At 39.9% G+C, this 23150-nt stretch overlaps 1 protein-coding gene across 3 annotated transcripts in view; it reads left to right on the top strand.

The window, feature by feature from the left end:
• Positions 1–23150, top strand: part of st3gal3b (ST3 beta-galactoside alpha-2,3-sialyltransferase 3b) — a 223481-nt gene that overhangs the window by 104869 nt on the left and 95462 nt on the right. For all 3 annotated transcript variants that reach the window (XM_061941399.2, XM_061941391.2, XM_061941383.2), the window contains one exon: positions 10669–10763. In XM_061941399.2, coding sequence (XP_061797383.1) covers positions 10669–10763 — 95 coding nt within the window. The remainder of the gene's footprint in view (positions 1–10668; positions 10764–23150) is intronic.

Here is a 23150-nt window from a genome sequence, read left to right as displayed (position 1 = left end):
ATTAACTTTCTGTCCAAGCTTGTATAATCTACTGCCTTGTTCAATTGTAAAAAATATTCTGTGCCTAAAATTCACATTTCTATCACAATTATCATACTGTAAACATGGTAAGCTAACTTCATTAAAATTAATAGTCCTGTCAATAGCATGGAATTACAATTCAAATGTAGTTTTTTTGTAAGCCTTTCAAAAGAATTCAAAATATGAAAAATTAATGAAAATTAATTTAAGCCATCAGACACTTGAAAAGTGGCACATCACATCTCTAATGTAATCATTTTAACTTTTCAACAGAAATAGCACTGCAAAAATATTAAGGACATACTTCTGTATTTTGGTAGTTATGCTGTCAACATTTAACAAGATTTCTTCAACTTGGACTTGAAAGCATAAATAGTATAAACACTTTTAACAGTATAACAGTACTAAACAATTCCAATAGATAACATTGGTGTCATTACCTTTTTGTGGCTAAAATCCAAATTTAGCAACGGCATTAGACTTGTGTTTTTTTGTCCCAACGTGGTCTTTTACGTCGCTAATTCTTCCGTGTCCGATCGAAAAATCTTGTCTGCACAAGGTGCAATTCGCGTAGTTTTCACCCTTTTTGGAACGGATAATTATTCCCGGATAGGCTTTTGAATATTCTTCACGGAATGACTGCAGTTTTCTTTTCGGTTTAAGACTCGTTTGCGATTTTTCTCCGGCTGATTCCATGATCGTTCGCTCGTTTGGAAACAATGGCAACAGGTGCCTCGTGCTTGGCAGCGGTGCTATAAATAGCCTCGCGCATGGCATTCGGAATGGCTCGATAGGAAGTTACGGGAAGCAGTGTTGATTGTCATTGTTGTTACGCGATTTCGTGAATAAAACTTAAATTTTTTTAATTTTTTTTTAATTAATGAAAAACCGTATTTTTTATCACTGCAACCGTAACCCGGAATAGGTTGATGAAAACCGTACTAATTACGGGAAAACCGGAGTAGTTGGCAGGTATGTATTTTAATACGAAAATTAGAACGATATGGCATCAGAGGTTTGGTATTGAATTGGGTAAGAAGTTATTTAACCAACAGGAAGCAATATGTGAAGATGAGTGAAAATCAGTCAACACGGCTAGATATATCCTGTGGTGTACCCCAGGGATCAATACTGGGACCAAGATTGTTCAATCTTTATATAAACGACATTTGTAAGGTTACGAAGGACTTAAAGTTGGTTTTATTTGCGGACGACACAGCTGCTTTCTGTTCAGGAGAGAGCACACAGAAGATAATACAAATAATAACAGAAGAAATGAACAAATTAAAAAGATGGTTTGACAAAAACAGACTATCTTTGAATCTCAGTAAAACTAAAATAATGCTATTTGGTAATAGTAGAAAAGAGCATCATACACAAATACAAATAGACGGAGTAGACATGGACAGGGTAAAAGAAACTAGATTTTTGGGAGTATTAATAGATGATCAAATGAACTGGAAATCTCATATACAAAACATACAACATAAGGTGGCAAAAAACATTTCAATAATGAATAAAGCAAAATATGTCCTGGGCCAAAAATCACTACATATTCTCTACTGCTCGCTAGTGTTACCCTATCGGAGTTATTGTGCAGAAATATGGGGAAATAACTACAAATGTGCGCTACATTCGCTAACCGTGTTACAAAAAAGATCAGTTAGAATAATGCATAATGTTGGATATAGAGAACATACAAACCCTTAAAATATTAAAGTTCGGTGATTTGGTAAAATTGCAAACAGCTAAAATGATGTACAAAGCAAACTATAACCTGCTACCAAAGAATGTACAACAATTCTTCTCAACTAAAGAGGAGAAATATAACCTTAGAGGAAAAAATAATTTAAAACATTTATATGCACGTACAACACTTAGAACTTTTAGCATATCAGTATGTGGAATTAAATGATGGAATGGATTAAGTAAAGAAGTTAAAAATTGGACTGATATGATCCAGTTTAAGAGGTTGTTCAAAATAATAGTGCTTACAGAGTACAAAGAAGAAGAATGATGAGAAATACTTCCAACCTTATTGAAAATAAGATATTCTTCATCCCAGTATGTTAATAATGACTGAATTAATTAATTAATTAAATATTACAAAACTGTTGTATACTAATTCATAGATGTTATTTTATTATATAAAAAGGTCAGTAAATGATTTTATATATTTGTAAACGCTTTGAAGTGGGAAAGGGGTAGGATTAAATAAGCTTTGCTTCTTCCCACTCCTTTTCGGGCATGATGTAAAACAGGGGTGCTCACACTTTTTCTGCAGGCGAGCTACTTTTCAATTGATCAAGTCGTGGGGATCTTCCTCATTCATATACAGGTAAAAGCCAGTAAATTAGAATATTTTGAAAAACTTGATTTATTTCAGTAATTGCATTCAAAAGGTGTAACTTGTACATTATATTATTCATTGCACACAGACTGATGCATTCAAATGTTTATTTCATTTAATTTTGATGATTTGAAGTGGCAACAAATGAAAATCCCAAATTCCGTGTGTCACAAAATTAGAATATTACTTAAGGCTAATACAAAAAAGGGATTTTTAGAAATGTTGGCCAACTGAAAAGTATGAAAATGAAAAATATGAGCATGTACAATACTCAATACTTGGTTGGAGCTCCTTTTGCCTCAATTACTGCGTTAATGCGGCGTGGCATGGAGTCGATGAGTTTCTGGCACTGCTCAGGTGTTATGAGAGCCCAGGTTGCTCTGATAGTGGCCATCAACTCTTCTGCGTTTTTGGGTCTGGCATTCTGCATCTTCCTTTTCACAATACCCCACAGATTTTCTATGGGGCTAAGGTCAGGGGAGTTGGCGGGCCAATTTAGAACAGAAATACCATGGTCCGTAAACCAGGCACGGGTAGATTTTGCGCTGTGTGCAGGTGCCAAGTCCTGTTGGAACTTGAAATCTCCATCTCCATAGAGCAGGTCAGCAGCAGGAAGCATGAAGTGCTCTAAAACTTGCTGGTAGACGGCTGCGTTGACCCTGGATCTCAGGAAACAGAGTGGACCGACACCAGCAGATGACATGGCACCCCAAACCATCACTGATGGTGGAAACTTTACACTAGACTTCAGGCAACGTGGATCCTGTGCCTCTCCTGTCTTCCTCCAGACTCTGGGACCTCGATTTCCAAAGGAAATGCAAAATTTGCATGGTTGGGTGATGGTTTGGGGTGCCATGTCATCTGCTGGTGTCGGTCCACTCTGTTTCCTGAGATCCAGGGTCAACGCAGCCGTCTACCAGCAAGTTTTAGAGCACTTCATGCTTCCTGCTGCTGACCTGCTCTATGGAGATGGAGATTTCAAGTTCCAACAGGACTTGGCGCCTGCACACAGCGCAAAATCTACCCGTGCCTGGTTTACGGACCATGGTATTTCTGTTCTAAATTGGCCCGCCAACTCCCCTGACCTTAGCCCCATAGAAAATCTGTGGGGTATTGTGAAAAGGAAGATGCAGAATGCCAGACCCAAAAACGCAGAAGAGTTGAAGGCCACTATCAGAGCAACCTGGGCTCTCATAACACCTGAGCAGTGCCAGAAACTCATCGACTCCATGCCACGCCGCATTAACGCAGTAATTGAGGCAAAAGGAGCTCCAACCAAGTATTGAGTATTGTACATGCTCATATTTTTCATTTTCATACTTTTCAGTTGGCCAACATTTCTAAAAATCCCTTTTTTGTATTAGCCTTAAGTAATATTCTAATTTTGTGACACACGGAATTTTGGATTTTCATTTGTTGCCACTTCAAATCATCAAAATTAAATGAAACAAACATTTGAATGCATCAGTCTGTGTGCAATGAATAAATATAATGTACAAGTTACACCTTTTGAATGCAATTACTGAAATAAATCAAGTTTTTCAAAATATTCTAATTTACTGGCTTTTACCTGTATATAATTTATATTTACTTATTTATGAAATATATGTTTTTGTTAATAAGTTAAAGATGTTTAATGATAATGCAAGCATGTTTAACACATATAGTTAATATTGTTAATAAATTAAAGGTGTTTAATGATAATGCAATCATGTTTAACACATAGTTAATATTGTTAATAAATTAAAGGTGTTTAATGATAATACAAGAATGTTTAATACATATAGTTAATATTGTAAATAAATTAAAGGTGTTTAATGATAATACAAGTATGTTTAATACATATAGTTAATATTGTTAACAAGTTAAAGGTGTTTAAAGATAATACAAGCATGTTTAACACATATAGTTAATATTGTTAACAAGTTAAGGTGTTTAAAGATAATACAGGCATGTTTAACACATATAGATTCCTTTCTTTCATGAAGACAAGAATATAAGTTGGTGTATTACCTGATTCTGATGACTTGCATTGATTGGAATCAGACAGTGGTGCTAAAAACGTCCGCATTTTCGAATGGAGGAGAAAAAAGTCCTCCTTTCTGTCCAATACCACATGAAAGTGGTTGGTTTTTGGCATCTTGTTTGTCCAGCTTCCGTACTCCTTTGTATACACTTTACAAGAAATACATTGTCGGCAAACTCCGTAGCTTGCTAGCTTGTGCACGCCAGCTTTCTGAGACTCTTATTTTGTTAGTGCAACTGTGCAGTCGGTCTTTGGAGTTTTGACGACAGGTACGGCGCCAGAGTCTGTTGAAATAAAGTGTTTCTCGCCTTCCAGTCGTAATTTTAATGAGCTGGCAGCAGCCAGCGTCATCTCAGAAGACCCTCGGGTGCCGTGAATGTCAATCAAGTGACGAAAGTGACGTCATAGTGAAGATTTATGATCGCTCATTTTTAGGACTATTTTTTTAATGCCTGGCTGGTGATCGACTGACACACCCTCCGAGATCGACCGGTAGCTCGCGATCGACGTAGTGAGCACCCCTGATGTAAAATGAAATGATATGAAATTGTGTGATGTATTATGATGTAAGTGTGTTCATGTTTGCAATAAACTAAAGAAAGAAATGCTGTGTCAATCGGTGTGCCAGGTAGCTGACAGGGTGAAAAGGATACCTCTAATAGTGAGGTCTCCTAATCATCTTCTGTTTCCTACAAGTTTGTCTTCTTCGCTACACTCCAATTAATTTTCCACACCTACCCTCCCTCCGTTTTAGCCCAAACTGTTTGGACTGGAGTCCTTAATCAAGTGTTAGCCGTGAACTTCCAAGTGGCACGGTTATGAAAATATTGCCAGTGAGAGAGAGATTTAGCAGAGGAAATGAAGACAATGCGTTTTAGCCTCTTGGCTGTTTTGCGAGCCCTCACTATTTGACAACAAGCAGCCCCCTGTCTCTGCTGGGTCAGGAAGTGAGCCAGTGCCTGACTGTTGGTCAGGGCTCAATGACTCGCATTAATCTCCATGCTTTGCTTTGAAGCCGGAGGATAATTAGGCCATCTAGAGACATGTTCGGGTGCACGGAAAAGAAACTGGATAGAAGTTACAACCTATTTTCTGCCATGTTTGGTCATTATGCTGCTGATATTTCTTGTTCTGGTAGCAAGTTGAATAAACAACGCTGCGAAATATGCAGACCTCGCCACCTGCAATTATTGCCTGAAGGTGATTATTGTGCAGAAACCTTTCTTTTGTTTGAGTTTAGTCATTAGGCATACTAGCGCTGTAGCAACCATGGTCTTGTTCCTCATCTCTTTCACAATCCGGAATTTGCATGCACTTTGCGCGGCCCATTAATCTTTTATTTATTTATTTATTTAATATTTTATGCTCATTTTAAACCATAATTGAAATCGAAATTTGATTAATTATCCAGCCTTAAAGGGGAACATTATCACAATTTCAGAAGGGTTAAAACCATTAAAAATCAGTTCCCAGTGGCTTATTATATTTTTCGAAGTTTTTTTTCAAAATTTTACCCATCACGCAATATCCCTAAAAAAAGCTTCAAAGTGCCTGATTTTAACCATCGTTATATACACCCGTCCATTTTCCTGTGACGTCACATAGTGAAGCCAACACAAACAAACATGGCGCATAGAACAGCAAGGTATAGCGACATTAGCTCGGATTCAGACTCGGATTTCAGCAGTTTAAGCGATTTAACAGATTACGCATGTATTGAAACGGATGGTTGTAGTGTGGAGGCAGGTAGCGAAAACGAAATTGAAGAAGAAACTGAAGCTATTGAGCCATATCGGTTTGAACCGTATGCAAGCGAAACCGACGAAAACGACACGACAGCCAGCGACACGGGAGAAAGCGAGGACGAATTCGGCGATCGCCTTCTAACCAACGATCGGTATGTGTTTGTTTGGCATTAAAGGAAACTAACAACTATGAACTAGGTTTACAGCATATGAAATACATTTGGCAACAACATGCACTTTGAGAGTGCAGACAGCCCAATTTTCATCAAATAATATATTCTGTAGACATACCCTCATGTCAGCAGGCCAGGGAAGCTAGGGTCGATATTCTTCTCTTGATCATTTTCGGGACGGTGTGAGCCAAGACATCCAGGGGGGTTTAGCTCGCTCGTCTGCGGGAACAAACTGCCGCCATTGCTTGCCGTGCTACCGAGGTCCTTTGTCCCTGAATTGCTCACACACTCCGGCAGATTCAATGGGGGTCTGGCGGCAGATTCCTTTGACTTTATCGTTGGAAATGCATCTGCTTTGAGTGTCGCAGGATATCCACACATTCTTGCCATCTCTGTCGTAGCATAGCTTTCGTCGGTAAAGTGTGCGGAACAAACGTCCAATTTCTTGCCACTTTCGCATCTTTGGGCCACTGGTGCAACTTGAATCCGGCCCTGCTCGTGTTGTTACACCCTCCGACAACACACCGACGAGGCATGATGTCTCCAAGGTACGGAAAACAGTCGAAAAAACGGAAAATAACATCGCTCCGAGAGCAAATAATAGAAAGGCGTTTAATTCACCAAAATTCACCCATTTAGATTTCGGAAATGGGTTGAAGAAAAGCCTTGGTGTTCTATCTGTGCAAACAATCTGAAAGAGATGTATAGATTGAGTGGCTGTCTCCCCTGGTGTCACCACACCTTAGCTTAAGGTCAAATAAACACACATCCATCCTGCAGACCCAATCGAAGAGCTGACGTGTATTTCAGCACTCGGTCCCGGGTGTGACTCTCAGGAAATAGCTTTTGATTTGCCAGCATCAATTTGTCATGGCGGTATACATACGGACACACAGGATGAGGAAGAAGAGATGCTGGAATGTGCAGGTCGCAGAGTACTTAAACATTGGCCTCGAGTACTTTTCCAGTTGTCCGTCAAATGCAGTTTTATTGCTGAATTATTATTAGACTACTGTATTTTCCGTACTATAAGGCGCACTTAAAATCTTTTTCCCCCCTCAAAACTCAACAGTGCGCCTTATAACCCAGTGCTCCTAATGATAATTCTGGTTTTGCTTACCGACCTCGACGCTATTTGATTTGGTACATGGTTTAAGAAGTGTGACCAGTAGATGGCAGTCAAACATAAGACAGGTGTAGACTGCAATATGACTCAAGTAGGAAATGGCAACACCAACATTTTATATGTTCCATTGAAAAATATAGAACATTACACACGGCGCTCAAAAATCTATCAAAAATGTTTTAGTACAACTTTGGTAAGCTATGAAGCCGCACCGCTTGATGTGCTTCAACAAATGAATATTACTAAAGAGCGTATATAACAGGGGTGTCAAACTCAAATACAGAGTGGGCCAAAATTTAAAACTGAACAAAGCCGCGGGCCAAGGTTGAACAAATTAACCTTTAACGTACTCTACGAGCTATCGTCACATCCGCTTTTCATCCATTCTAACATCGTTCAGACCCAGTCACAAGATATGTGCGGCTTCTGTATGCACACATGAGCGAATGCATCGCATACTTCATCAACAGCGATACAGGTTACACTGAGGGTGCCAGTATAAAAAACTTTAACACTGTTAGAAATATACGCCACACTGTGAATCCACACCAAACACATTTCGGGAGAACATCCGCACCGTAACACAACATAAACACAACATAACAAATACCCAGAATCCTTTGCAGCACTAACTCTTCCGGGACGCTACAAAATACACCCCCGCTACCACCAAACCTCCCCCCCACACACACACCTTGTAGCGTCCCGGAAGAGTTAGTGCTGCAAAGGGTTCTGGTTTGGTGTGGATTCACAGTGTGGCATATATTTCTAACAGTGTTAAAGTTTTTTATTCGGCTACCCTCAGTGTAACCTGTATCGCTGTTGATGAAGTATGCGTTGCATTCTAATGTGTGTGCGTGCAGAAGCCGCACATGTTATGTGACTGGACCAGCACTCGTTTGGCTGGCTGGTGTTTGGAAGACTCCCGGGAGGATCGGCGGGCCAGCTTTAGCGTTAATTTGATATCGTCTCAAGGGCCAAGTGAAATTACACGGCGGGCCAGAGTTTGACACCCATGGTATATAACGGGGGTCGGCAACCCGCGGCTCTAGAGCCGCATGCGGCTCTTTAGCGCCGCCCTAGTGGCTCTCTGGAGCTTTTTAAAACATGTATGAAAAATGGAAAAAGATGAGGGGAAAAAATATATTTTTTGTGTTAATATGGTTTCTGTAGGAGGACAAACATGACACAAACCTCCCTATTATAAAGTACATTGTTTGTATTAAACATGCTTCACTGATTCGAGTATTTGGCGAGCGCCGTTTTGTCCTACTCATTTTGGCGGTCCTTGAACTCACCCTAGTTTGTTTACATGTATAACTTTCTCCCGACTTTCTTGGACGTGTTTTACGCCACTTCTTTTTCTGTCTCATTTTGTCCAGCAAACGTTTTAAGCTGTGTGAATGTACAAAGGTGAGTTTTGTTGATGTTATTGACTTGTTGGAGTGCTAATCAGACATATTTGGGCACTGCAAGCTGCTAACATGCTATTTAGGCTAGCTATATGTACATATTGCATCATCATGCCTCATTTGTAGCTATATTTGAGCTCATTTAGTTTCCTTTAAGTCCTCTTAATTCAATTTATATCTCATGACACACTATCTGTATGTAATATGGCTTTTAATTTTTTGTGGCTCCAGACAGATTTGTTTTTGTATTTTTGGTCCAATATGGCTCTTTCAACATTTTGGGTTGCCGACCCCTGGTATATAAGGACCGCAAAATGGCACCTATTACCTGGCGTTTTGTTTCGCAATATTATGCAAAATAAACTTTTCTTACCTTCTAGTACCTACTGATCTGCGCGCGTCCGCTATTGTAGTCCGTGCCGACACCGTAGTCGATAAGCTTCTTTTTCTCCATCTTCTTGTTATGGGACATTCACCCTCCACTGTTGCCATTTCTAATATAAAGTAGTGTAAAGTTCTTACTTACATCTGTCAGTAAACTCGCCATGAAAGCGCTAAAACATACCGGTGTAGTGAGTTTACATTATTCACCCAAGGAACTTTAGTTCTTAGAAAATTCCGGTCTGAACTTTCACGGGAAAACAGTTGTTGTTTCCGGATGAGAAGATGCTACTCCGTTACTGATTGAAGTAAAGTGTGAATGTCATTAAAACAGTTAGCTCCATCTTTTGACTCTTCTTCCACTCCCGTCCTTGCACGCTACACCGCTGCAACAAAGATGACCGGGGAGAGGACGCTGTCGAAGGTGAGCCACGTAAATAAGAGCGCCCACAAAACGGCGCATCCTGAAGCGACTGTCAGAAAGCGGCTTGAAGATGATCTGTAAACATAATCTAGGCAACATTTTTTTTTTTAATAAATGTTTTTATTAAATTTGACAGGTATTACAATATACAATAGAACAGTAGTCACATTTTCCCCTTTTTTTCCCACCCACTTCCAAGAACAACAACCCGACACATACCCCATACACACATAGCCCCCACCCCCCCCAGGTCCTACATACAGTAAGTTAAAGGTACAGTCACAAATGGAAAATAATTAGTACATCACTTTCTTCTCAACATAGGCAGATAGTAAATATACACCCAGAATAAATATAAATAAAAAAAAAAAAAAAAACAGAAAAACACAAAAAACAAAAAGGAAGCTGGTTTATGAAAGGTGAACTTTTCATGTGTCCTGTAGCGTCTTTAATTTAGCTATGTAGTCAACCACACAGCCCCAAACAGAATAAAACTTCCCAGGTGCCCCCCTAAGATTGAACTTTATTTTCTCCAGATCTAAATACATCATAAGGTCTTTAAGCCATAAGGAGGCTTTGGGGCAGACTGGTGACTTCCACTCCAGCAAAATTCTCCTACGTGCTAATAAGGATGCAAAGGCGATACTATCCTTACATTTTCTCCTTATTTGGGGATCTGATACCGTCCCAAAAATAGCCATTTCTGCACATGGTGTATAATCTAGGCAACATTTTGACCAAAGAACCACCATTACATGTTATGTAGACCACAAGGAAGTGGACTACATACATTTTTTTAGAAAAAAAACCTTGAATGCGCCCTATAATCCGGTGCGCCTTTTGTATGAAAAAAAGATAGAAAATCGACCATTCATCGGCAGTGAGCCTTATAATCCGCTGCGTCCTATGGTCCAGAAACTACGTTATGCATGTTGGAATACATGTTTAGGTTATCTGGACTAATCAACTCTCCTCCTGCCCCTTTCCTTTTTTCCTCTGTCTCCCAAAAGGTTCATGAAGGCAGCACCCATGTTTCTTGACCCCAACTTCAAGCGACTCGCAAAAGTCAGCAGTTATTTGCCTCCGTTTGGATTCAAAACCCAAGGTAAGAAATATTCATTCCCTTGTCTTTTTGTGTGCTTTACTACTTGTTTTAATGTCAAAGCAGGCCCCCTGACGATAAAATCAGACTCCTTTTAGCAAACCGTGATGCTGTTTATTTTGAATCGCCTGATTTAGATAGTTGAGTCTGTTTTTCCACATTCAAAAGAAGCGTTTACCTCATCTACTTGTGGCTGAAATACATGAAACGCTTCAGATACAAAACCCCGCCACAATGACATGGGAACGTATCCAGGAGATAACATTATACAGGCTTCAGTGATGTACTTCAAAGCATCGGTGCAGCAGTGAATGTTACCTTTGTGCTCCATCAAGTGTTTGCTCGACACACAGATGCCCTCACTGTCGCTCTGCATCAATGGTACACACTCTGTGTAAGCTTTACACCTGGTTTGTGTTTTCGCTATGGACCGTCAGGTTTCCCTTTTATCATGCTGCTAAAATAGACCCTTTTAAGACAGAGGTGTCAAAGTCGTTTTCACTGAGGGCAACATCGCCCAGAGGGGGCCAGACATAACATAGCTGTTATTAGTGAAGTGAAGTGAATTATATTTATATAGCGCTTTTCTCTAGTGACTCAAAGCGCTTTTACATAGTGAAACCCAATATCTAAGTTACATTTAAACCAATGTGTGTGGCACTGGGAGCAGGTGGGTAAAGTGTCTTGCCCAAGGACACAACCGCAGTGACTAGGATGGCGGAAGCGGGGATCGAACCTGGAACCCTCAAGTTGCTGGCACGGCCACTCTACCAACCAAACCACAATTACACAATTTTTATGTAGTAAATTATTACACCATTTTTTTATGCATTTTGTTAGCAGATTTTTACATTTTTAAAACTAAAATGTAAAAAAAAATATGATTAGTTGCATAAATTTTACCTCAAAATGTAGTGTATATTACTATAAATGGAAAAACAGTATTGCTGTTTTTATGGTAAAAAAGGCAGCTCAGTTGCCAGAATGTTCTTGTAAAATTTGATTTTTTTACTGTAAATAAAAAAAATTATTCCATTTTACAGTAAACTTTTTTTTGTTTTTTCTTACCGCAAATCAACTGTAGATTTATTCGGTGTATTACTGTAAATGCCAAAACGACGCCACAGTTTATTACAGTAAAAAAAAAAGTACTGTTTTTTTCATTTAGAGAAAAATGCTGTAAAAACCACAGTCAATTTCACAATTTGACCATGAAATCTATTGCTACTTTTACATTGCACCATTTGATGGATAACTTGCTTTGAAATCATTATTAGTATTTATTTCTATTTAAAGAATGGTTTGAATGTTTGATCATATATTTTTGCATAATTAGACAATATTTAAAGGGGAACATTATCACCAGACCTATGTAAGCGTCAATATATACCTTGATGTTGCAGAAAAAAGACCATATATTTTTTAACCGATTTCCGAACTCTAAATGGGTGAATTTTGGCGAATTCGTCGGTGTGTTGTCGGAGGGTGTAACACGAACAGGGACGGATTCAAGTTGCACCAGTGGCCCGAAGATGCAAAAGTGGCCAGAAATTGGACGAAATTTGTTCAAAATACGAGGCTGTGGGGAAAGCCGACGAAATGGTCAGTCGTTTGTTCCGCACACTTTACCGACGAAAGCTATGCTACGACAGAGATGGCAAGAATGTGTGGATATCCTGCGACACTCAAAGCAGATGCTGACATCAACTCCAAAACTAGACAGATCAGCTTTCAGGAAAAGAGAGCGGATGAGGGTATGTCTACAGAATATATTAATTGATGAAAACTTTATTCATTACTCGCGGTTTTACGTAAATTATTATACATAAACTGTGTTTACCAATAATTTAGCTTAAAAACATTAATTTTTTTCAATCATTCGAGTACATTCGGGTAGTCTTGTGTAATGCAGTATTTTGTGTCTATTTAGGTATGGTTAACCTGAGTGCTGAAATTGTGGAAAAATATATGTTCTTAGTGCGCCTGAAATGGGCTGTCTGCACTCTCAAAGTGCATGTTGTTGCCAAATGTATTTCATATGCTGTAAACCTAGTTCATAGTTGTTGGTTTCCTTTAATGCCAAACAAACACATACCAATCGTTGGTTAGAAGGCGATCGCCGAATTCGTCCTCGCTTTCTCCCGTGTCGCTGGCTGTCGTGTCGTTTTCGTCGGTTTCGCTTGCATACGGTTCAAACCGATATGGCTCAATAGCTTCAGTTTCTTCTTCAATTTCGTTTTCGCTACCTGCCTCCACACTACAACCATCCGTTTCAATACATGCGTAATCTGTTGAATCGCTTAAGCCGCTGAAATCCGAGTCTGAATCCGAGCTAATGTCGCTATAGCTTGCTGTTCTTTCCGCCATGTTTGTTTGTGTTGGCTTCACTATGTGACGTCACAGGAAAATGGACGGGTGTTTATAACGATGGTTAAAATCAGGCACTTTGAAGCTTTTTTTAGGGATATTGCGTGATGGGTAAAAATTTTTTAAAAAATTAGAAAAATATAATAAGCCACTGGGAACTGATTTTTAATGGTTTTAACCATTCTGAAATTGTGATAATGTTCCCCTTTAAGTTCACATAATTCGCGATTACATGGAGTACATATATTTTTTTCTCTTCTCTCCCAAAATAGAAAGAATACATTTACCGTATTTTTCGGACTATAAGTCGCAGTTTTTTTCATAGTTTGGCCGGGCTCCAGTACGACTTATATATGTTGTTTTCCTTCTTTATTATGCATTTTCGGCAGGTGCGACTTATACTCCGAAAAATACGGTAGTAAGAAAAGTTGCAGTACTTTATTGATACATATTATTTCCAGGCTTTCGAGGGCCAAATAAATCGAAGTGGCGGGCCACATCTGGCCCCCGGGCCTTGAGTTTGACACCTGTGCTTTAAGACTTCTAAATAGGGAGCATCAACAGTGCATCCGGAACGTATTCACTGTGCTTCACTTACCCACTTTTTATGTTACGGCCAATTCTACAATTCTACAAAGTTGTTTTATAATTTTTATACAAATGTATTAAGTATTCACAATCTTTGCTCAATACTTTGATGCATCTTTTAGCAGCAATTCCAGCCTCGAGTCTATCTGAATATGATGCCACAAGCTTGGTACACCTATCTTTGGGCACTTTCAACCATTCCTCTTTGCAGCACCTCTCAAGGTCCATCAGGTTGGATGGGAAGCGTTGGTTTGCATCCAGGATGTCTCTGTACATTGCTGCATTCATCTTTCCCTCTATCCTGACCAGTGTCTCAGTTCCTGCCACTGAAAAGCATCCCCTACAGCATGATGCTGCCACCACTGTAGGGATGGTATTGGCCTGGTGATGAGCGGTGCCTGATTTCCTCCAAACATGATGCCTGGCATTCACGCCAAAGACTTCAATCTTTGTCTCATCAGACCAGAGAATTTAGTTTCTCATGGTCTGAGAGTCTTTCAGGTGCATTTTGGCAAATTTGACCAAGAAATAGCTTCCACTGGCCACTCTACCATACAGGCCTGATTGGTGGATTGTGTTTCTAGAAGGTTTTCCTCTTCCACAGAGGAATGCTGTAGCTCTGACAGAGTGACCATGGTCTTGGTCACCTCCCTGACTAGACTAAGATGAACGCAGCAATGTACAGAGACATCCTGGATGAAAACCTTCCCATCCAACCTGATGGAGCTTGATAGATACTGGAAAGAGAGAAAGTGCCCAAAGATAGGTGTGCCAAGCTTGTGGCATCGTATTAAAAAATACACAAGGCTGGAATTGCTGCCAAAGTTGCATCAACTAAGTATTGAGCAAAGTTTGTGAATACTTGCATGCATGTGTTTATTTTTCATTTTTAATTTGTATTACATTTCCATTCATTGTCATTATGGTGTCTTGTCTGAAGAATTTTAAGGACAAAAATAAATGTAATCCATTTTGATATAAGGCTGTAAAAAGTGAAGTGCTGTGAATACTTTCAGAATGCACTGTAGAAATAATGGACACTAAAGTAGATTTTTTTTCCCCCAGCATTGACCTGCACAGTGGCCTAGTGGTTAAAGTGTCCGGCCTGATATCGGTAGGTCGTGAGTTCAAACCCCGACCGAGTCATACCAAAGACTATAAAACAAATGGGAGCCTTTACCTCTCTGCTTGGCACTCCGCATCAAGGGTTGGAATTGGGGGTTAAATCACCAAAAATGATTCCCTGGCGCGGCCACCGCTGCTGCTCACTGCTCCCCTCACCTCCCAGGGGGTGAACAAGAGGATGGGTCAAATGCAGAGGACAAATTTCACCACACCTAGTGTGTGTGTGACAATCATTGGTACTTTTACTTTTAACTTTAACTTAAAATCGTTAATTATCCAAAATATTTCCACAATAAGTAACACCCGCCCTACTGCACAGTATTCACTCTCCACAAATGTTACATTTATATGCACATTACAATCCTTTTACCTTCAATGTACGCTTTATGTTGGTGAATGCGGTCATACCAATTTTATTTGTTACATTTGTAATCAGTTCTTACATGTTCATCGGCTGCAATATGTATAGAATTTGTGAAATTGTAGAACAGTTTCTACATCCAAACTATGGCCCAAAAAAGTGCTGCAATGTTAGAAATCCTTGCTTCCAATAGGGACGATGCAGCTTGGTGGAATGCACACACTTGCACGCTGCTTTGTTTTTTTGGCTGTCAGAGAACGTCTACTGTAGCATTTTGCTATGTTATACTAATATTAGCAGTTATTGGATTCAATGCATCGATTACTCATCTCTTTAAGTTGATCTAGACAAGGTTTGTCTATGGCTTATGTATACCCTCAAAATTAGAGATGTCCGATAATATCGGACTGCCGATGATATAGGCCAATAAATGCTTTCAAATTTAATATCGGAAATTATCAGTATCTGTTTAAAAATTATCGGTATCTGTTTCAAAATGTCAAATTTATGACTTTTTAAAATGCCGCTGTGTACACGGACGTAAGGGAGAAGTACAGAGCGCCAAAAAACCTTAAAGACACTGCCTTTGCGTGCTGGCCCAATCACATAATATCTACGGCTTTTCACACACGCAAGTGAATGCCACGCATACTTGGTCAACAGCCATACAGGTCACACTGAGGGTGGCCGTATAAACAACTTTAAAGGGGAATATTATCACCAGACCTATGTAAGCCTCAATATATACCTTGATGTTGCAGAAAAAAGACCATATTTTTTTAACCGATTTCCGAACTCTAAATGGGTGAATTTTGGCGAATTAAACGCCTTTCTAATATTCGCATCAGGAAGCAATCCGCCATTTTCTCAAACACCGAGTCAAATAGCTCTGTTTTTCCGTTTTTTCGACTGTTTTCCGTACCTTGAAGACATCATGCCTCGTCGGTGTGTTGTCGGAGGGTGTAACAACACGAACAGGGACGGATTCAAGTTGCACCAGTGGCCCAAAGATGCGAAAGTGGCAAGAAATTGGACGTTTGTTCCGCACACTTTACCGACGAAAGCTATGCTACGACAGAGATGGCAAGAATGTGTGGATATCCTGCGACACTCAAAGCAGATGCATTTCCAACGATAAAGTCAAGGAAATCTGCCGCCAGACCCCCATTGAATCTGCCGGAGTGTGTGAGCAATTCAGGGACAAAGGACCTCGGTAGCACGGCAAGCAATGGCGGCAGTTTGTTCCCGCAGACGAGCGAGCTAAACCCCCTGGATGTCTTGGCTCACACCGTCCCTTATGCCACCGAAGATGATCAAGAGAAGAATATCGACCCTAGCTTCCCTGGCCTGCTGACATCAACTCCAAAACTGGACAGATCAACTTTCAGGAAAAGAGAGCGGATGAGGGTATGTCTACAGAATATATTAATTGATGAAAATTGGGCTGTCTGCACTCTCAAAGTGCATGTTGTTGCCAAATGTATTTCATATGCTGTAAAGCTAGTTCATAGTTGTTAGTTTCCTTTAATGCCAAGCAAACACATACCAATCGTTGGTTAGAAGGCGATCGCCGAATTTGTCCTCGCTTTCTCCCGTGTCGCTGGCTGTCGTGTCGTTTTCGTCGGTTTCGCTTGCATACGGTTCAAACCGATATGGCTCAATAGCTTCAGTTTCTTCTTCAATTTCGTTTTCGCTACCTGCCTCCACACTACAACCATCCGTTTCAATACATGCGTAATCTGTTGAATCGCTTAAGCCGCTGAAATCCGAGTCTGAATCCGAGCTAATGTCGCTATAGCTTGCTGTTCTTTCCGCCATGTTTGTTTGTGTTGGCTTCACTATGTGACGTCACAGGAAAATGGACGGGTGTATATAACGATGGTTAAAATCAGGCACTTTGAAGCTTTTTTTAGGGATATTGCGTGATGGGTAAAAATTTTTAAAAAACTTCGAAAAATATAATAAGCCACAGGGAACTGATTTTTAATGGTTTTAACAAGTCTGAAATTGTGATAATGTTCCCTTTTAACACTGTTACAAATATGCGCCACACTGTGAACCCACACCAAACAAGAATGACAAACACATTTCGGGAGAACATCCACACCGTAACACAACATAAACACAACAGAACAAATACCCAGAACCCCTTGCAGCACAAACTCTTCCGGGACGCTACAATATACACCCCCCGCTACCCCCAACGCCCCCACCTCAAACCCGCCCACCTCAACCTCCTCATGCTCTCTCAGGGAGAGCATGTCCCAAATTCCAAGCTGCTGTTTTGAGGCATGTTAAAAAAAATAATGCACTTTGACTTCAATAATATGGCAGTGCCTTGTTGGCATTTTTTTCCATAACTTGAGTTGATTTATTTTGGAAAACCTTGTTACATTGTTTAATGCATCCAGCAGGGCATCACAACAAAATTAGGCATAATAATGTGTTAATTCCACGACTGTATATATCGGTATCGGTTGATATCGGAATCTGTAATTAAGAGTTGGACAATATCGGGATATCGGCAAAAAAGCCATTATCGGACATTTCTACTCAAAATGATCTGTCTAACTCTAGACCAGGGGTCGGCAACCCGCGGCTCCGGAGCCGCATGCGGCTTTTTGATCACTCTGATGCGGCTCAGCAGCTTACTTGCTGAACCCCCCAATTTTCCCGTGAGTTTTCCGGATTTCAGTGCCTCTCGCAGAAAACTCCCGGGATTGATATTCACCGATTTTCACCCTTACAGCTATAATAAGGGCGAGCCATGATGGTACAACATTTGGCGCCCTCTACAATCTGTATTTACAGCGTGCCAGCCCGACACTTGTTATACAATATACATCTTCTGCTTGCACACGTACGTGACAGCAAGGCATACTTGGTCAACAGCCACACAGGTTACACTGACGGTGACCATATAAAACAACTTTAACTCTCTTACTAATAATGCGCCATACTTTGAACCAAAACCAAACAAGAATGACAAACACATTTCGGGAGAACATCTGCACCTTAACACAACAGAACAAACACCCAGAATCCCATGCAGCCCCGACTCTTCCGGGCTACATTATACACCCCTGCTACCACCAAACCCCGCCCCCACCCCAAGCCTGCTCCCTCACACATCAACCCCCCACCCCCCTCTCTGTGCGTCGGTTGAGGTGGGCGGGGTTTGATAGCGGGGGTGTATAATGTATCCCGGAAGAGTTAGGGCTGCATGGGATTCTGGGTATTTGTCCTGTTGTGTTTATGTTGTGTTACGGTGCAGATGTTCTCCCGAAATGTGTTTGTCATTCTTGTTTGGTGTGGGTTCACAGTGTGGCGCATTATTAGTAAGAGTGTTAAAGTTTTTTTTATACCGCCACCGCTACCTGTGTGGTTGTTGAGCAAGTATGCCTTGCTGTCACCTACGTGAGCAAGCGGAAGCACCATTCAACATGTGGCTGATCAGGCACGCTGGTTGTAGTGGGCGCTATATGCTGTACCATCACGGCACGCATGACGCTGACTAGCGCTATTCATTTAAAACCCGCGTGCCACACCAGCCTAAAAATTCCATAAAAAGGTGTGGGCAGCGTGTCTGAGACCCCTGGTTCATACATAGCACAAAGCAAAAAAAAAAATTTGTATGCAGTGTTATTTCATTTAAAATTTCAAAAATTTTTGCGGCTCCAATTGTTTTCTATAATTTGTGAAACTGGTCAAAATGGCTTTTTGACTGGTATAGGTTGCCGACCCCTGCTCTCGACCATATTATGTTTAAGCTTTTTTAAGCTTGTAGTAGTTTGTGATATATCAATAAAACAAATACTTTAAAATATGGTTAAAGTGCTACAAAGACAACACTGTTATTGCATATTTTCCATAAATAATCTGTCTTTACAAGTATAGTTGCATCAGAAAGTTAACAAACGTGCAAATACCATTCTTTTATTTGTTTTCATAATGTTTATCCTGCACTCTTCCCAGTAATGTCTGTGTTTATGTGATGCCTGATGCTTCCAGCCTTCCCCCGTGTTCCCAGTAAAGATTTTTGTCATTCAAGAGTAGCGTGTAGACCATTTGTGATCCTACAGCTATTTGTCTTTGCCTGTGCCATGAGACATACTCCACTGAAATGTTTACTTTGGGTCCTTGCAACAGTTAGCTATCATGTCGTCTTCTGGAAAGTGAGTCTCTACCCATGGAGACGAGTCATTTTTCACCCACTTGGAATCAGGTGTGGTCCTCGGCAGTGTGTTTATGCTGCTCAGGGTGACGCTTGACGCCAGACATCGACACCACATCCAAACAATGGCCTTCTCCCTTCAGCAGGTTAATCGTTAGGCTTGTTTGCCAAAGTGAATGGGTTGTATAATATCTTGACAACCTGCGTTGTGGCTCCCCCTCACTCTTTTTGAAGGTTTTTTATGGCCCCCCACGTGCAGACTACACACTACAACAGGCCTCGAACTTTCACTTGTTAAGGTCAAGGCAAGTGTTGCCTTAAAGGAGGGCTCATATTTTAGATAAGTTAGAAGGGCACCAAGGCAAACATTATTTTCTTTCGAAGCAGGGGCTCTTTTTATTCATTATTAATATAAACATGTCAGCTTTTTGTCATTTCATGATGCCTTATCATTTTGATAAAGGGAAGTATTTTTTTAATTTATTTTTTAAGTCATGTACATTTATATGTACATCTAGATCAGGGGTGCTCATTACGTCGATCGCGAGCTACCGGTCGATCGCGGAGGGTGTGTCAGTCGATCACCAGCCAGGCATTAAAAAAATAGTCCTAAAAATGAGCGATCATAAATCTTCACTATGACGTCACTTTCGTCACTTGATTGACATTCACGGCACCCGAGGGTCTTCTGAGATGACGCTGGCTGCTGCCAGCTCATTAAAATTACCGACTGGAAGGCGAGAAACACTTTATTTCAACAGACTCTGGCGCCGTACCTGTCGTCAAAACTCCAAAGACCGACTGCACAGTTGCAGAGTTGCGCTAACAAAATAAGAGTCTCAGAAAGCTGGCGTGCACAAGCTAGCAAGCTACGGAGTTTGCTGACAATGTATTTCTTGTAAAGTGTATACAAAGGAGTACGGAAGCTGGACAAATAAGATGCCAAAAACCAACCACTTTCATGTGGTATTGGACAGAAAGGAGGACTTTTTTTCTCCTCCATTCGAAAATGCAGACGTTATCAGCACTACTGTCTGATTCCAATCGATGCAAGGCATCAGAATCAGGTAATACACCAACTTATATTCTTGTCTTCATGAAAGAAAGGAATATATATGTGTTAAACATGCTTGTATTATCTTTAAACACCTTTAAATTGTTAACAATATTAACTATATGTGTTAAACATGCTAGTATTATTTTTAACCACCTTTAAATTGTTAACAATATTAACTATATGTGTTAAACATGCTAGTATTATTTTTAACCACCTTTAACTTGTTAACAATATTAACTATGTGTGTTAAACATGCTTGTATTATTTTTAACCACCTTTAACTTGTTAACAATATTAACTATGTGTTAAACATGCTTGTATTATCTTTAAACACCTTTAACTTGTTAACAATATTAACTATGTGTTAAACATGCTTGCATTATCTTTAAACACCTTTAACTTGTTAACAATATTAACTATATGTATTAAACATACTTGTATTATCATTAAACACCTTTAATGTATTAACAATATTAACTATATGTGTTAAACATGCTTGCATTATCATTAAACACCTTTAACTTATTAACAAAAACATATATTTCATAAATATAAATTATATATATGAATGAGGTAGATCCCCACGACTTGATCAATTGAAAAGTAGCTCGCCTGCAGAAAAAGTGTGAGCACCCCTGATCTAGATCCTGTATCGGGACAGATCCATTAAGAGTTTGAGCAGAAATATGTCGTATAGGAATTAACTACACACAATAACACATTAACAAAATGATGTGTCAAATGGTTTTTGAAGTAACACCTTTGTAACATGAAAAAAACACAAGTAATGTAACAAAAAACATGAAGATAAAGTCTAATAAACAGGATGTGTTCTTCTCCAACGGCCCTTTGTGGCTAAGTACAACAATTTGGCCAACAACAACACAAAAAACAGGAGTGACACCTCTCACATCGAATACAATCTTCACAGCCTTCGTTCAGTTTGTTGAGATGACAAAACATTTGAGCTAGTATTGATGTTATTTGAACACATACAGTTTGCAGTTAAAGGAGTGAACATCCCAGTCAACAAAGTAAAGACTTTATAAACAAGTTGTGACAACGTTCACGACACAGCAGCATGTTTTCTGACCTCATTAACTCTGTCACAGCTAAAGGACGCTGTATTTATAAAATGAAAGCAACATCAAATAATTTTTCTCCTTCGCTGTTTACTTTTAGTGGGGGGACAAGTGCGTCTGTCTCCAATATTGTCCACACCTGTCTCCATCTAACAGCAGTGCGCTCTTAAACACAAGTTGGGAAGCAATGAAAATGACTGTATGGCGGACTGTATGACTGGGGCGGTATAGCTCGGTTGGTAGAGTTCCAGGTTCGATCCCCGCTTTTGCCATCCTAGACACTGCCGTTGTGTCCTTGGACAAGACACTTTACCCACCTGCTCCCAGTGGGGTTTAAATGTAACTTACATATTGGGTTTCACAATGTAAAGCGCTTTGAATCACTAGAGAAAAGCGCTATATAAATATACTTCACTTCACTTCACACACTTCACTGTAGCGTCCCGGAAGAGTTGGTGCTGCAAGGATTTCTGGCAATTTGTTCTGTTGTGTTTATGTTGTGTTGCGGTGCAAATATTCTCCCGAAATGTGTTTGTCATAGTTGTTTAGTGTGGTCCACTATCTGACACAGGTTTATGACAGTGTTGGCGTTGTTTATACGGCCACCCTTAGTGTGACATGTATGGCTGTTGACTAAGTATGCATTCCTTCACTGGTAAGTATGTGTTCAAATTTAACATGATCAGTAAACTTGACGATGGCCATACCTAGTGTTAGATTCAATTGACATCCTCAATTAAAGACTTTTGGTATTCCGTCTAATGCTTCGTGACATCAAATCAATTGCTTAGCTCCGTTTTTTCCAAATTTAATCGCAAATTATCATTATACCGTTGACCATTACATCCCTGGTCCAATAACAAGTAAAAAGTGGTTAAATTCGAGCCTAGTAAAAAGTGGTTAAATTTGAGCCCTGTTACTAAGCATGGGAAATATGGCCTAAACCCTCTATAGCGATATACAAACCCCGTTTCCATATGAGTTGGGAAATTGTGTTAGATGTAAATATAAACAGAATACAATGATTTGCAAATCATTTTCAACCCATATTCAGTTGAATATGCTACAAAGACAACATATTTGATGTTCAAACTGGTAAACATTTTTTTTTGTGCAAATAATCATTAACTTTAGAATTTGATGCCAGCAACACGTGACAAAGAAGTTGGGAAAGGTGGCAATAAATACTGATAAAGTTGAGGAATGCTCATCAAACACTTATTTGGAACATCCCACAGGTGAACAGGCAAATTGGGAACAGGTGGGTGCCATGATTGGGTATAAAAGTAGATTCCGTGAAATGCTCAGTCATTCACAAACAAGGATGGGGCGAGGGTCACCACTTTGTCAACAAATGCGTGAGCAAATTGTTGAACAGTTTAAGAAAAACCTTTCTCAACCAGCTATTACAAAGAATTTAGGGATTTCACCATCTACGGTCCGTAACATCATTAAAGGGTTCAGAGAATCTGGAGAAATCACTGCACGTAAGCACCTAAGCCCGTGACCTTCGATCCCTCAGTGTGTAAAGGATATCACCACATGGGCTCAGGAACACTTGAGAAACCCACTATCAGTAACTACAGTTGCTCGCTACATCTGTAAGTGCAAGTTAAAACTCTCCAATGCTAGGCGA

Source organism: Nerophis lumbriciformis, linkage group LG03 (genome assembly GCF_033978685.3).
Source record: "Nerophis lumbriciformis linkage group LG03, RoL_Nlum_v2.1, whole genome shotgun sequence".
In the NCBI taxonomy this organism is placed as follows: domain Eukaryota; kingdom Metazoa; phylum Chordata; class Actinopteri; order Syngnathiformes; family Syngnathidae; genus Nerophis; species Nerophis lumbriciformis.
Note: the sequence above shows the minus strand (reverse complement) of the source record. Positions and strands in the feature narration are given on the sequence as shown.